The sequence below is a fragment of the Passer montanus genome, unplaced genomic scaffold, assembly GCF_014805655.1.
Source record: "Passer montanus isolate IOZ18808 unplaced genomic scaffold, ASM1480565v1 scaffold68, whole genome shotgun sequence".
Classification (NCBI taxonomy): domain Eukaryota; kingdom Metazoa; phylum Chordata; class Aves; order Passeriformes; family Passeridae; genus Passer; species Passer montanus.
This window is the reverse complement of record NW_024371926.1, coordinates 1,378,298-1,393,165: the sequence shown is the minus strand read 5'-3', so window position 1 is coordinate 1,393,165 and position 14,868 is coordinate 1,378,298. Positions and strand designations below refer to the sequence as shown.

At 41.8% G+C, this 14,868-nt stretch overlaps 1 protein-coding gene across 1 annotated transcript; it reads left to right on the top strand.

Annotated features, from left to right (window-relative positions):
• Nucleotides 1-187: 187 nt before the first annotated feature.
• On the top strand, nt 188-12,135 carry RRAGC (Ras related GTP binding C). The gene is made up of 7 exons (XM_039729206.1): nt 188-551; nt 4,049-4,252; nt 4,945-5,144; nt 5,994-6,108; nt 7,559-7,701; nt 8,848-8,996; nt 9,517-12,135. The coding sequence occupies exons 1-7, from the start codon at nt 285-287 to the stop codon at nt 9,666-9,668; spliced, it is 1,230 nt and encodes a 409-aa protein (XP_039585140.1). The 5' UTR covers nt 188-284; the 3' UTR covers nt 9,669-12,135.
• Nucleotides 12,136-14,868: the final 2,733 nt, after the last annotated feature.

Genomic DNA, 14,868 nt, shown 5'->3' with positions numbered 1-14,868 from the left:
CGCTCCGCCCGGGGCTGGGGCCGCTCCGCCCGGGGCCGCTCCGAGCGCTCCGCCCGGGGCCGGGGCCGCTCCGCCCCTGCGCTCACGTGCGGCAGCGCCGTCAGGTGACTCGGGTCGTCTGACCGGAGCCTTCCCAGCTCGCCGCCCGCCCGAGCCAATCGGCGGCGCGGAGCCTGAGAGCGGCCAATCGGGGCCGCGCTGGGCCGTGCCGGGCTGGGCCGGGCGAGCAGAAGGAGGCCCCGGGACGGGCGCTGGCGGCTGCGGGGCGGCGGGCTCGGGCGGACATGGCGCTGCAGTTCGGCGGGGCGGGCGCGCCAGGCACAGCGGAGGAGCCCGCGTTGGTGGGGGGGAGCTTCGGGGCTGCGGACTCGTTCCCCAAGGACTTCGGCTACGGGGAGGAGGAGGAGGAGGCGGAGCTGGAGGGAGGCCCGGGGCCCGGTGGGCCCGGGGGCGGCGCGGGCGGGCCTGGCGGCGGCGCGGGCGGGGCGGACTCCAAGCCGCGGATCCTGCTCATGGGGCTGCGGCGCAGCGGCAAGTCTTCCATCCAGAAGGTGAGGGGCAGCCGGCGGCTCCCCGCCTCTGCCTGCCGCGCTGCCTCTCCGGCGCCGAGCTGGTTCTCCCTGCTGTGCTGCTGGTCGGGCAGTTCCTACTTTCTGTTGTGGGCCCGTGTGGCGAAGTTGGAGCGACGGGAGCCTCCTCCTTACAGACGTTTGCTTTCCAGAATGGACTCTGATCATCTGCCCTAGAGAGGAAGGTTGGGTAGCATAGGTTGTAGCCTTTGTATTTCTTCACTTTTAAGGCTTCAGAAGGAAAAAGTGAAGACACTGGTGTGAAATTTATCATGAGGTGTTTTTTTTGCGTGGTAGAGGTGTGTGGTGTTTTGCTGGTGCTTCCACTTGGAAGACTTGAGCCGTTGTTTTGCCTTTTGATGCTTTGAGAGAGACTTCTGCTTTTCTGCGAGCAGAAAGACAGCCTCTGGTTTCCTTTAGACCGAGTAAACAGAGTCGCTTGTCAAGGAGGAAATACAACAGTTCCGGTGCCTTAGGTTTGTTGGTAGCTTTGTGAAGTCACTAGTGTCTCTTAATAAAAATAAGGCAAAACTGGCTTTTCATTTGCCAGGTTGCTGACTAGAATTGTAGCTGTCAGAACAATCCCTGTCCCTCAGTGCAAGTTTTGTTTGCAGTCCCCACTATGAACTTTGCAGGTGACATTTTTATGGGAAGATGTTACTAGTGAAATGCATAAGTCTCAACTCTAGACTTAAGGGCCTCAAATTTATCCCAGATGCAAGTGTGAAAACCTGCAGACATTTCTAGAAGGTTTTTGTGCAGAGAAGCCTTTTTGGACATTGCAGTATAGAAGGTATGCATCTGCTTCTTTTAGCAATCTTATGCAGACTGCTTGGTGATCCAAGACTGCAGTAAACCAATGAGTTCTGAGCTGGCTTCAGCCCCTGTTAGTGAGAAATCTTTTCCATTGTGCTGTGCTGAAATACTGTGGCAGACTGGGCTGTTGCTGCTTTTTAGCCTTATCAGTTATTCCCCATTATTTAGGTCAAATGCTCCCACTGTATGTGCAAATGTACTGCTTTCACTGAAAGCCTTTTTCTAACTCTTTTAGTCATGTGAATGGTATTCGTTGTAGACTCTTATTAGAGATCTGATTGTATTGCCCACTTTTGAAAAAAATGAACCCTGAAAGCTAGAGGAAGACAGGAACTCCAGATTACAGATAGATTTCAAGACATTATAAATCTCTTTATAGATGTCGCCTTTGGAAATTTTTTATGACCAGGATTGGTAGTCTTCAATTCTTTGAGGGCCTATTCCAGTAGTTGTATGGGAAAGGAATAGTCTCATATTGAATATGCAATAAGGGGACATAGAATTTATTAGTCTCATATTGAATATGCAATAAGAGGACATAGAATTTATCTTTTGCCAGTTACCACTCTTACTTAGGAATTAGAAGCTGTGATTCTGGTACCTAGGAGCTCATTGTTGTGCTGCCTGAGCAAACTCTAATATCAAGAAATTTTTTCTTGACAGTGTCCCTGCTTTTAAATCTCTCCAGTTCAGAAATGGGCATACCCAGACCCAACCCTTCTGTCTGGGCACTGGCTGTTGATCCCCTTGCCAGAAAATAGGGGTATATGCAAGATAAATCTCTATTGAGGGAAGCATTGGCTTTGTGATTATCTAGAAATTTCTGTGAAAAACATGAATTATTAAATATTTCATGCTTCTACTAGATCAGTATTGACAAGAGATCTCTCACAAAAGGAAAAAACACAGTCCTAGAGAGGGACACTTCTTTTCCCTTTGGTCAGTTGGGTTTTCCATACTGGTGTAGCCTGTGAATATTCAGTAGCAAACTAGGTAGATTTTGGGAATGCAGTGATTGCTTCGGGTCATAAACAAATTTCTGTGCAGACTTGCATAACTGGACTTACTGTACTGTACTGATGTAATAGGAAACTGGAAAGAGTTCAGGTGGAGAACATCCATCTGATGAAGTGTGCTATTTTGGGAAAAAAAGGAGGTGACAGTGTTGCTTCCCAGAGACTTACCAGCTTTAAACTGAATTTACTAATTCTGTCCTGCTCTTGTGGGAGATGTTGAGTTCCAAAAGAAATGTGGATTTCAGAATACTTTAAAACTATGCTGCAAACCTGGAAGAATGCAGTACAGCTGCTGTGTATCTAGAACTGTTCTTACTTCTCCATACAAATGTCCTGCTGTTTAAAACCTTATTTAGACCCTGGCCTCCTAAGATGTTTGTCCCAAGGAAATAAATTCTTTCCCTTGGCCTTAAAAATCCAGGCTGAAGTATTGCTTTGAACCTGACTAAACTCTACTGGGTGTGGAGGTGTTTGTCTTGCAGTTTTTTTGACAGTTTGTTGCATCAGGTGTCTAATGGATGACTCTGTAGCTGTATGAAACATTTGAAGAAACCAAAATTACCAAGTTTGCAGCCCCTGTTGTGAAGTTTTTAGATTTACCAAGTGCTGTATATGGAACTTCAATTTTTGCAGTCCTAGTGTATGACTGCATTGTTTGGAGTAACTTTCATGCTGTTGAGTTGAAATTAGTTGAATTTGTTGAAATTGAGTTGAACTCTGTGCATTAGCACAGAGTTCTCTACCCTGGCTGGTTTTGCTACAGGCTGCTTTTGGGTTCTGTACAAGCAAGGGCTAAAATCCCAGCGGGGCTTTTTGAGTTCTGGCAGTGAGTATGTTTGTCATCCTGCAGCTAAACTGTTTTTGCCAACTAGTGTGAAATCCTTCATCCTTTCTTCAGTGAACTTTCACAGGAAGTTCCACCTACATATGAGGAATTGCTTATTTACTGTGTGGATGCCTGAGCCCTGGAACAGGCTCCCCAGAGAGGGTGTGGAGTCTCCCTCACTCAGGAGCTGTCTGGATGCAATCCTGTCATGTGCTCTGGGATGACCCTGCCTGAGCAGGGAGGTTGGATCAGATAACCCCACTGTGCTCCCTTCCAGCCTCACCCACTCTGTGATTCTTTACTCAAAAGGAGGTGTTAATAGATGGCAAACTGCCTAGCTGTTTGGACCTCTAAAACTGAAATGTTATTTTTGTACTCTTCTGTTGTAGCTTAGGAACCATCTGATGATGTTGTGTTTTAACACTTGTCACCAGAGTAAAAATGAAGTTTTCTTTAGGAATTTCTAAGACTGGAAAGGAAAAGTTCTTAAAAGCTTGCAGTTAGTTAATTAACTGGCTTTATACCAGATCTGAATATAACAGAATTTGAAAACACTGCTAGCCTTGCAGGGAAAGAAAGAGTAACTTGGATGTCTGTGTCTTCAACCAGTAGAGTTATTTGTGAAAATGTTTAACTGTATTCAGTTGCTTGGTTCTTTTAAGGGGTAGGCAATTTCCTTAGCTGATACAGGAAGATATCTATTTGCCTAAAGGAAGCTATACATTTTAGAGTAGGTAAACCTATTTGTAGAATTCATGTCACAAATCTTTTACTAATTTCTTCTAATAAGGTAAAATCTATTATTTGTGTTCTTTTAACAGGTAGTGTTTCACAAAATGTCTCCCAATGAGACTCTGTTCTTGGAAAGTACCAACAAAATCTACAAGGATGATATTTCCAACAGTTCATTTGTGAACTTCCAAATATGGGATTTTCCTGGACAGATGGACTTTTTTGATCCAACATTTGATTATGAGATGATCTTCAGAGGAACAGGTGCTCTAATATATGTTATTGATGCCCAGGTAAATACAAATCACAAGGAAGTTTTCATTTTGCTTTTTGTGTGAAAGGATTATCAAGAGGCCAGTAATTTATATTTTTAGATAAGCTCATAAGGCTTCTGCTGTGTATGAAGGGATGCATTGGCAGTCTGACTTCTGGTGTGTAGTTTTGTTTTGGTGAAGTGAGTGGACATATGCTGCTGGTGGAGAGAGTGGAAAAGGGCTCCTACTCTGAACTTACCTGTTCTGCAATAATAGGGAGAACCTGCTTGGCTAGATAATCTGAATTCCCCCTTTTTTCTGCTCTGGAGTTCAATTAATAACAGCACACTTCTGACCTCAGTTTCTAGTACTGGCACTGGATATCTGGTAGCTTCTAATCAACCTAGGAATTGCACCCTGGGAGGTTTCCTGGTTATTAGGAGCATCTTGGGGATCTCTGCTGCCTTGTGCTGGAGTTGAAGTGTAACCCCCCTTTGTTCTGAAGTCTGCTTTTGTGTAGTTGAACCTTTTATAGCTAATGAAACTTAATTGACATTGAGTCAGTTGTCTAAGCTGCTTGGATTTATGACACATCAAGGTATTCTCTTGTCCCATAACTTTTATAGTTACAGAAGTGAAGTTCTTGCACTGAAATATTTTGTCTTTGTGCAGAATGGAATAGTAATCAGTCAGAAACTTTGTCATTCATTCCTGCCAAAACTGATTTACAGGATGACTACATGGAAGCTTTAACAAGACTCCACATTACAGTTTCAAAAGCCTACAAGGTCAACCCAGAAATGAACTTTGAAGTTTTTATTCATAAAGTTGATGGTTTATCAGATGACCATAAAATAGAAACTCAGAGGGATATTCATCAAAGGGCTAATGATGATCTGACAGATGCTGGGCTTGAAAAACTTCACCTTAGGTGAGTTAAAGACTCTGGCATATGTGATTCATACTGTTGCTGATATGCATATAGATTTTAGATGTCATACTGGAACAGCTGGAGCAAGGTCTGGGTAGCTTCTTAGTACTGAACCAACTTGTATAAATAAGATACACTGCTGAATTTATGCACAAGCCTCAGCTGTTAGGCTCACTAAAAAAGAGGCAGGCTACTGTATCAGATTTATAAATCAACAGATTTATCCCTGCTCAGTGATAATTGAAAGTCTTTCTCATTCAGTGTAACAGATTTGTGCATGTAGGCTGGAGGGGCAGGGAAAAGAGAGGGAACCTCTCTGCCTTCTAGTCCTGCCTTGCACTGACTTCTCCCTGTGATTAGTGTGACTGGTTCTAAAAGCTTAGTCTGTTACTTGAGATTTGGCTCACTTTTAAGGTATCTTCTACAGACACCTTTAAAGCAAGCTATCTTTTCTCTGGTTTTGTTGTGCTTTTGATTCTTGTGGAGCCAGTGTCTGTCAATGTGAAAAAAGTGGAAGGCCAGGAACAGGACTGGAAGAAATATGTTTAAGCATTTTTACACCTTTGTGATAAGCATTCTGTAGGTGAAGTGTGTTCTAACAATGTTCAAATTTTTATCTTTGGTCTCCCATCTCTCAAGGATGGGGAAAATCTGTTTCACATGTATTCCAGCTGCTCACAGCTTTGATTCTTTGTGCAGTGTCCAGACATATTTGTGATAAAGGTTTCCCAGGCAAAAATAGCAGGCCTGAATGTTAGAAAATGTAACTTTAACATTTCTATTACAATTCTGAAATACTCCTGAATCTTCTTTTTCTTTTTCTTTCTTTGCCCTTCCTCCTCATCTCAGCTTTTATTTGACCAGTATCTATGACCATTCAATATTTGAAGCCTTCAGTAAAGTGGTACAGAAGCTCATTCCACAACTGCCAACTCTGGAAAATCTACTTAATATCTTCATATCAGTAAGTGTTCACCTAACAGAACTTTCAATGAAACACCCAGAATGGTAAAGCAAGTCCTTCTGCTAAAGATTGCTGCCTAGATCGTGGCACTCATGTAGGTGTACTCTGGTGACCTGGTTTTCTATATTAAAAGCTCTTTACCACGGCTGAATTGTACTGGTGTGTGCTTTGTGGGCTTTCTCTAAATATTGACAAAGTGTATTTTGCCTGGTTGTTGCAGCTGATGGAGGTTTCCTGTCAGCAAGGTGTACTGATTACTTTGCTAAGGCACTTAGTAGTCTAAGGTACTGGCCAGAGACTTTTTTGATAATATGAACTTGGCCTCAGACATAGCTGTCTGTTTCATATGACCTGTGAGACTTTTGCCCTTATTCTTTTAGTGTTTGTGTTTCTTATGGAATTAGTGTCATAGCAATTTGCTGCTCTGTACTTTTAATCAAATAAAATATCACCCTAGAGACAAGACCATCTCTTTAAGTTGTCTGTGAGGCTGTTGCAGGCATTTGGACAACAAAGAAAAAAACATTTATATCCAGGAGGAGCTGGACACTTAGACATGTCAGCTCATGCTACCATAGAATGCTTGTTTGGTAGAGGACTGTTTGTAATAACCTGGCCCAGTGGATAAAGGGTATGTTGACCTTGCCCAGTGCCATGAGGATGTGGAGCATAATCTTGATGCCAGAAAGATTGTCTGGATGTCCTCAGGACACTGTCCTGGGTATTCAGACTAGCTAGGAAGAGATAAGGAATGCTTTTGGTGCATAAATAGAAAAGAAGCTTTGCCAATAGTGTATGTGTGACAAATTGAACCATAGAAGGCTTCTGAACTTTGTTTGAGCATGTGCACTTTACTAAAGTGCTCAGTTACAAATGGCATTGTGCTTTTCTGTAATTAAAAAGTTCTGAAGTTAAAAATCCATGAAAAGTACCACATTATGACTCACTGACTTAGCTGCTTTGCATGTTAAACTACATGGCAAATACTTCATGCAGAAACTGAACTGCCAAGATACTACAAGCACAGAATTTAAGAGTCAGCACACTGCTATGAAATATCTCATCTCTGAGCCCAGTCCCTCAGGAGGGTGTGAATTTTGGCTCTTCTGGAGTTAATAGAAACACAGAAAAGGTAATTGCTGAATATGGATTCTGGAAGCATAGTAAAATGTAACCTTAATAACAACTAGTTAAATAATAAACTAAAAAGAATTGTAACAGAGTCCACAGTTTTATTTTTGTCAGCTATGTGATGTTGGTATGTACTCTAGCATCAAGGGCATTGTATTTGTAAAGTAAATGCTCTAAATCTTGAATCTGTCTTAAGCCTCCTAATTGCCTATGTTTAAACATCTTCTGCTAGTGAAATGTGAAAATGTAGGAATTCTACTTGAGATTATAAAAATGCAGTTATTTTAAAAATTCATCCAAATTCTTTCTCTTTCTGAAGAATTCAGGCATTGAAAAAGCTTTTCTCTTCGATGTAGTCAGCAAAATCTACATTGCAACAGACAGTTCTCCTGTGGACATGCAGTCATATGAGTTGTGCTGTGACATGATTGATGTAGTCATAGATGTTTCCTGTATATATGGGTAAGTGATGAATACTCTTAAGAAAAAAAAGTCCTCAGAAGGTGTAGAATAGGTTGCAAACTGTGCAAGTGTGCTGGCTTTGTCATGCAGCAAAATGCTATCAGTGTGCTTTAGAGCACATTGGTTCTGTGAGTAACTAAAATAAATCCAAATTATTTGGCAGCATTTATACTTGGTTTGTTTCCCCTCCACTGGTGGCCCTAGACAGCTATCTGACATTTGTGGAAATTGTGTTTCATGTAAAATCTGAATACTGCTGTGTCTTGTTTGGCATGGTGGAGGAAGTACATAAACACCTGCAAAAACTGGGGTCAATAGCATGCCATAAGTGTAGCTTGCAGTGACATTGTTGAGACTTGCTGCAGTCTGAACAGAATAACATTTGTGAGGTCAACTCATCTGCTGCTGACTTCTGTGAGGGATGCATACAGTGCTGATATCTCACAATTTACAGCAGAGTTATTCTTCCCACTGGACTTGAGAAGTGGTGACTGGTTGTGAAGAAGTGGTAACTTATCTTAGAACTGTGATTGTAGCCTGGAAAATGCAGTGGTACCAAGAAAATACCACAGCATTTCATGGTCTGTCTCCTGATGGGTTATTCCAGGGCTGTGTAACTGTTTGGTTTGGGTTTTTTTCAGAAGTGCTTAGAAGGAACTTGCAATACATCATTTGCATCTATAGTAATTTAACACTAATAACTTGAAGATAGAGAACAGCATGCTCATCTCTTCTTGTAAGTGCAGGCTGGTGTAGGTTAAGACCAAAAAGTGTCCTGCTCCATGTAGCATCCTCTGTCCCAGCCTCACAAAGGAAGCCTTTGTGTTCATTTACCAAAAGTAATTTCACTGAGATGTCACTCCAGACATCAAAAGAATGCACGCTGGTAGCTTGATCTTAACTGCTCATCTGTGATAGACAGTATCTAATGAAGGCCTCTGCTCTGTTTAGATCTGGTTTTCCTGAGAAACTGAAGGTCTGATAATGGTCTTACTCACTGGAAATATTAACCTGCATTGCAGGTTCTCCATTTGCTTAGTTCAGTATGAGTAATATTCTCCTAGCTGCATTTAACAGCTGTTTGTCTTGGAAGTTACATGTGCATGCCTATTAGATTATGCCTTGGGTTAACTTGCTCTTTTTTAGGTTAAAAGAAGATGGCACTGGAAGTGCTTATGATAAAGAGTCAATGGCAATTATCAAGCTCAATAACACAACAGTCCTGTACTTAAAGGAAGTAACAAAGTTTTTGGCATTAGTTTGCATTCTTAGAGAAGAGAGTTTTGAGCGCAAAGGTAAGAACTTCCCTGCCATTGAAGAGCCTTTATCTAATATTTTTTATCAGCTGTAAAATGTTAATATGACTTTACAAGTCACCTTGATTTTTGTGTCACTACATTTGTATAGTTTCTTATGGGAGGAAATTTTTATTTTTTGGAGATAGATATAATGAGGTCGTATTTTTAAATTTGTGAATCATCACTTTAATCACTGTTCTCCTGCCAAAATGGCTTGTGTAGCTAACATGAGCTCTGTCTCTGCCATCTGTTCTAGTGGGATCAGTAGTATGGAGCAATGGGCCTCTTACCTACTCTTTGATCATAATATACACCTTGCATTCCAAATCAGTACCTTTTTTTTCAAAAAACTGAGTCCAAATAAATACTAGCATAAGTAAAACTTGGTTAAATCTTCTGAGTCCAAATTTATACTAAATAAGTAGCAAAATGCCTATTGGTTAGATTTGATATTGATTTTGAAGCTCTGCTTACATAAATATGCCAATCTGAGCACAGTTTTTCCTCTCTTTGACAGGTTTGATAGACTACAATTTCCACTGCTTCCGCAAAGCCATTCATGAAGTTTTTGAAGTAGGTGTTGCCTCCCACAGGATCTGCAACCATCAATCAAGCACCTCAAATATGAAAGCAGTGACTCACAATGGCACACCTAGGAATGCAGTCTAGAGGAAAGCTAAAGACCTTGGGTAGACTTGTCAGCTCTTCACTCCAAAGTTTTGTGGAACAAGAGAAGAGTAGTCTGAAAGCCTGAAGTATGTTTCAGAGAAGAGTGGTCCTAACTGTGGAACAGCAGATTGTAACTCATGTTGGGCAACTGAAACTACTGTGAAAATACTTTGAGGCCAGTGGAGTTAGAAATGCCAGTTTGAAATCAGCTGTATTGCAAATGCAGTAGGTTTTCAGTTTGGAGTCCTCTTTTAACAGTCTGTGTCTGACTGATTGCCTGGTCAAAACTTACAAACAATTGAGTTGGATTTTGTGTGAAACACTGAACAGTCACTTGCTTAACTTTTTAATTTTTTTTTTTAAATTAATCTGTAGAATATCCTCTTTTGCTTAAGTTTACCTCCTGTCATGCAAAAACAAAATTGGTGTTATTAAGGCTTGTGAAACTCAAGCTTTTTGCTTGCTGAGGCTGGTCTCAAATCATTCCATTAAGTAGTTCTTGTTCTTGCTGGTGTGCTCATAGTTCTCATGAATTCTGTGCTTGTTAAGTGGATGCAAGATAGAGAGCTCTGTTCTAGTGATCATGTGTTTGTTTAGAGAACTGACCTGGAGCTTCCTTTTAGGAGAAAGGGATACTTTGCTTTCAGACCACACTTCTTGGTATGTCCCTTTTGATGGAAGGGAAGGATTAAAATCAGAAATAAACTACCTGCTCTCTTTTGCAAAAACATGGATGTCATAAATCTGTGTGATTAATCCTATTCATGAAACAACTGCATGGCTAACTAAACTGAAATGTCTGCCATCTGTTGGAATAAAGCAGCCACTTTCAGCTATTCCCAAGCAAAGAAATTACAGAGTTACTGACTTGATGGTGGATCTTTCTCCACTCTGACTGATAATCAAGACAATTCCTAGCAAAATGTCTGAGGGTGTTATCTGTGCATGGCAATTAAGTTCACTGTGCCATAATTTACTAATAGTACTGGACTTTGAAGGTACATTGATTCTGTACTATGACAAACACCCTCTTGTTTGTCGCTGTGCAATCTGACTAAAATAGCAGTTTTTCTGATTTTGTGAATTCTGCTGACTTTCATACTATGGGCAGTATATGTGAATTCTTTAATTTATTGGTATTAGTACTGCAGATGTCATTCTGTACACCAGCCTTGCTGTGCAGGAGGCCCAGCCACTGGCCCATAAAGACCTTGCCTCCTTTTACCTGTCCCTATGTGTGTGTAGGTGTTGCAAAGCCATTGGACCAACTATACAAGTCCCACTATAAAAGTTTCTGCAAGAAGAACTAATTGAAGTGATTTCTGCAACTGGTGTATTTATGTGGTCAGAAATAACCATGGGACTGCTTCTGTGCTTATGGAATGAACTTCCATTGATATATGTAAAAATGAATATACATGCATTAACATTGGGGTGTATGCACATACTGTGTAAATGGGTTTTTATTACAGCAGGAAACTGGAATTCAAGTGCTCTAGGTCTGTTCTCTTAAATCTAGGCTGAGCCCTTTTTGCTAATGGAACTACAGAGCTTTTTTTGAGGGAGTGCAGCGGGCTCTTAAAGATTGGGTTTTGTAGTGTGCAAGCACTGTCACAGTTCCCATTCTGAAGGTAAGAGGAGAAGTAATTGGCAAAATAACAGGAAGAAAGAATCCCCATTTGTGCAGTGAGTTTTCCATGTTCTAAGTACATGCATATGTTCTCTTTCTTTTCACCACTACAGGATTTTGTGCTAATAAAATGAAAAAAAAAAAGTCAAACTGTAATACTATTATTTCTGCCTGTCTTTATGGACAGAAGTCTATAAAGGCCTTTGTGGTTAAGCAAAATTTAAAAGTCATGTTATCTTTAAGGTAGAAGTTAAATACTACATTCCCATTTAGTCAGCCTTAGTTTTCATTTTAATTAAAAACTGTTTCAGAACTAAGCTCTGAAAGTTAAATTTTTCTCTAATAAGGAGCACAGTATTTCTTCAGTTTACTGAACTAAGATGTTGTTATACAAGGAGAGTCTTAATAACCTGTTACTGCTTTATTCAGACCATTTTTGGCTTCTGAAAATTTTATGGTGCCAAAGAGGAGGAAGGATAGGAATTAGGCTTTTTTTTCTTCCTAGAGCAGGAACTTGTCTCTCCTTCCTGTGCTGACCTGCTGCAGGGAGAGATGCCATTAGAGAAAAGGGAAGGCAGTATCACAGTATATCCAATAAAAACACTGAACTTGTAGAGGAAACCATCAATTGGGGCTTCACTTTTCTGCCTTTTTTTTTCCCTTTTTCCTCCTCTGAACCTGCAGTGGTGTGGATGTTCTTCAGTCTTTTTTTGCAAACAACTGAGGACCTGTGCTTTTAAGGAGAAGAGTGGTGCTGACAGGGCAGGGCATAGGCAAAACGTTAACCCACCTGCTGAGAGAAGGAATAAAGTTTATTTCTGTTGAAGAATAAAGCAATCCCTTGCAAGGTACCTTTCAGAGTTTGCATTGTTGGGCACTGGGGTGTTGCTGATGACTGGCTGAATTTCCCGTTGGCAGTTATGCCAGCTGTGGCACAGGAGAGGGATGGAGGGAAAGGCCAGGCCTGGGAAGAGGGGCAGAGCAATCCAAGGTGGTATCACTGCTGCTCTGAAGGTGTAATACGCTCTGGAAGGCAGAGCCAAAAATCCCTCCTCACTGTGAAAAACGCCAGTCACTTGTTTTTAGAATTTTAGAAGTTTAATAGTAATAAAATGGTTATAAAAATAGTAATATACTTAGAGTAATAAAAATTTGGACAATTAGGATTAGGACAATATGAGACAATAAAAACAAAGAGTTATGGACAGTCCAGGTACCCCTTTGTGGGCAAAATAAGCCCGAAAAAGGACACATGTTAACAGAGGATTAACCCTTAAAAGCAACAGTCTGTTGCATATTCATACACCTCATCCATGATGCATAAATTCCATTCAAACAAAGGATTCTGTCTGGTCAGTGTCAACTTCTTCCTCTGAATCCTGATGGTGTCTTCATGGCTGAGCAAGGCAGGAAGAAGTTAGCTTCTGATAATGGAGCAATAAATTCTCTTTCTCGAAAGATTTAAGTGTCCTGTGGCTGCTATTTGATTCCTTTCTTTAAAAAAAATCCCACATCCATAGTTTCTATTTTAACTACAAAATTTACATTTTACCTACAAACTCCATTTACCATACTATTAAAACATTAATACAACACCACTAATCAATACAACGCAATATATTTAGCAAATTTCTGCGTAGAGCCACACAATAGCACTTTTCACGGTCTGTATCTCGGGGAGCGGGCAGCGGAGCGTGGGGCGGCTCGGCCGGGCTGGGAGCGCCCGGAGCCCCGCGGGGCCGGAGCGGAGCTCAGCCCGGAGCCCTCGGGACGGGCTCGGAACCGGCTCGGAACCGGCTCGGAACGGGCTCGGCACCGGCGCTGCTCGGCCGTCACTCGCTGCGGTGGAACGCCACGGGAGCTGCGGGCAGTCCTGCCGCGGGGCCGGGGCCGGGCAGGGTCTGCTCCCGTGTGTGCGTGGTCTGTTCACGTTTAGGGAAGGTTTTGTGTTATATCGGGATTCCTGTGTGTGTGCGTGGTCTAGTCGCATGTAGGAAAAGTTTTGTGTTATAGCGGGATTCCTGTGTGTGCGTGGTCTGTTCACATTTAGGGAAGGTTTTGTGTTATTGCAGGATTCCTTGTGTGTGCGTGGTCTATTCACATTTAGGAAAGATTTTGTGTTATTGCGGGATTCCTTGTGTGTGCATGGTCTATTCACATTTAGGAAAGATTTTGTGTTATATCGGTACTCCTGCATGTGCATGGTCTTTTCTCATTTAGGAAAAGTTTTGTGTTATATCGGGATTCCTGTGTGTGCGTGATCTATTCTCATTTAGGGAAGGTTTTGTGCTATAGTGGGACATCTGTGTATGCATGGTCTGTTCACATTTAGGAGAGATTTTGTGTTATATTGGGATTCCTGTGTGTGCGTGGTCTATTCTCATTTAGTGAAGATTTTGTGTTATATTGGGATTCCTGTGTGTGCATGGTTTTTCTCATTTAGGAAAGATTTTGTGTTATAGTGGGACATCTGTGTGTGCATGGTCTGTTCGCATTTAGGAGAGATTTTGTGTTATAGTGGGATTCCTGTGTGTGCGTGGTCTTTTCATATTTAGGGAAGATTTTTGCTCCTTTTGGTGCCAAATAACGGGACGCCTGTGTGTGTATGGTCTATTCTCATTTAGGGAAGATTTTGTGTTATATTGGGATTCCTGTGCGTGCGTGGTCTTTTCTCATTTAGGGAAGATTTTGGTTCCCTTTGGGTTTGAGTCTGGGGCTTGCAGCAGCCGCTGGCTGCAGACGGCGCTCTGGTAACGCGTCTGCAAGAAGGTTTAAAAAATGAGATTCCACTGACTCCCGCTGCTGTGCCTATGGCCATCTTCTCCTTCCTTTCCTTTCCTTGCTATGCTTTGCCTTCCCAGCAGTTTTTTACCCTGATAGTTGTGGAAAGGGGTAGCAGGAGAAACGCAGCCTTTAAAAACGGAGTTCTAGAGGTGCCTTTTCTGAATGCCGGCGTTTTTTGAGGTTTACATTTGGTAAAAATCTCTCGTGCTGTCTGTAAAAACAAGCTGGAAGCTGGACTTCAAGGGATGCTAACTAACTTTGCTTATGATACTAAATTTGGAGGAGATGTCAGCTCCCTCGAAGGTGGAGACCCTGCAGCCAGACCGTGACAAATTAGAGGGTGGGGCAATCACCGACTGTGTGAAATGCAACAAAGTGTTGGATTTTGCAGCTTGGATGAGTAATCCTGGACGTCCGGACACATCTGGGAACAGGAGGCTGAAGGGTGTCACGGAAAGTGAAAGTTGCTGTCTCACAATATATGGTTAAATCTGTAATTACCAAACAAAGTGTTTTCAAAACCTTTCACACTATGATATAGCAAAGATAAAGGGAATGATGTTAATTCCCTGGTTTTATGTCACTTAGGGGCAAATAAAAGAGAAACTATTGCAGTCTGTCCGCATTTTGCTTGACTTTGATTTTCACAATCAAATTTCTATTGTTGATGTTGTGCCCATCCCTCTCTCTCACCACCAATCTCCCCACCCCCAGATATCTTTTGGGCTGCTAACTGATTATTCTTTATCTGAAATCTGTCAGAGAAAGTCAAAGAGAAAATGTGTT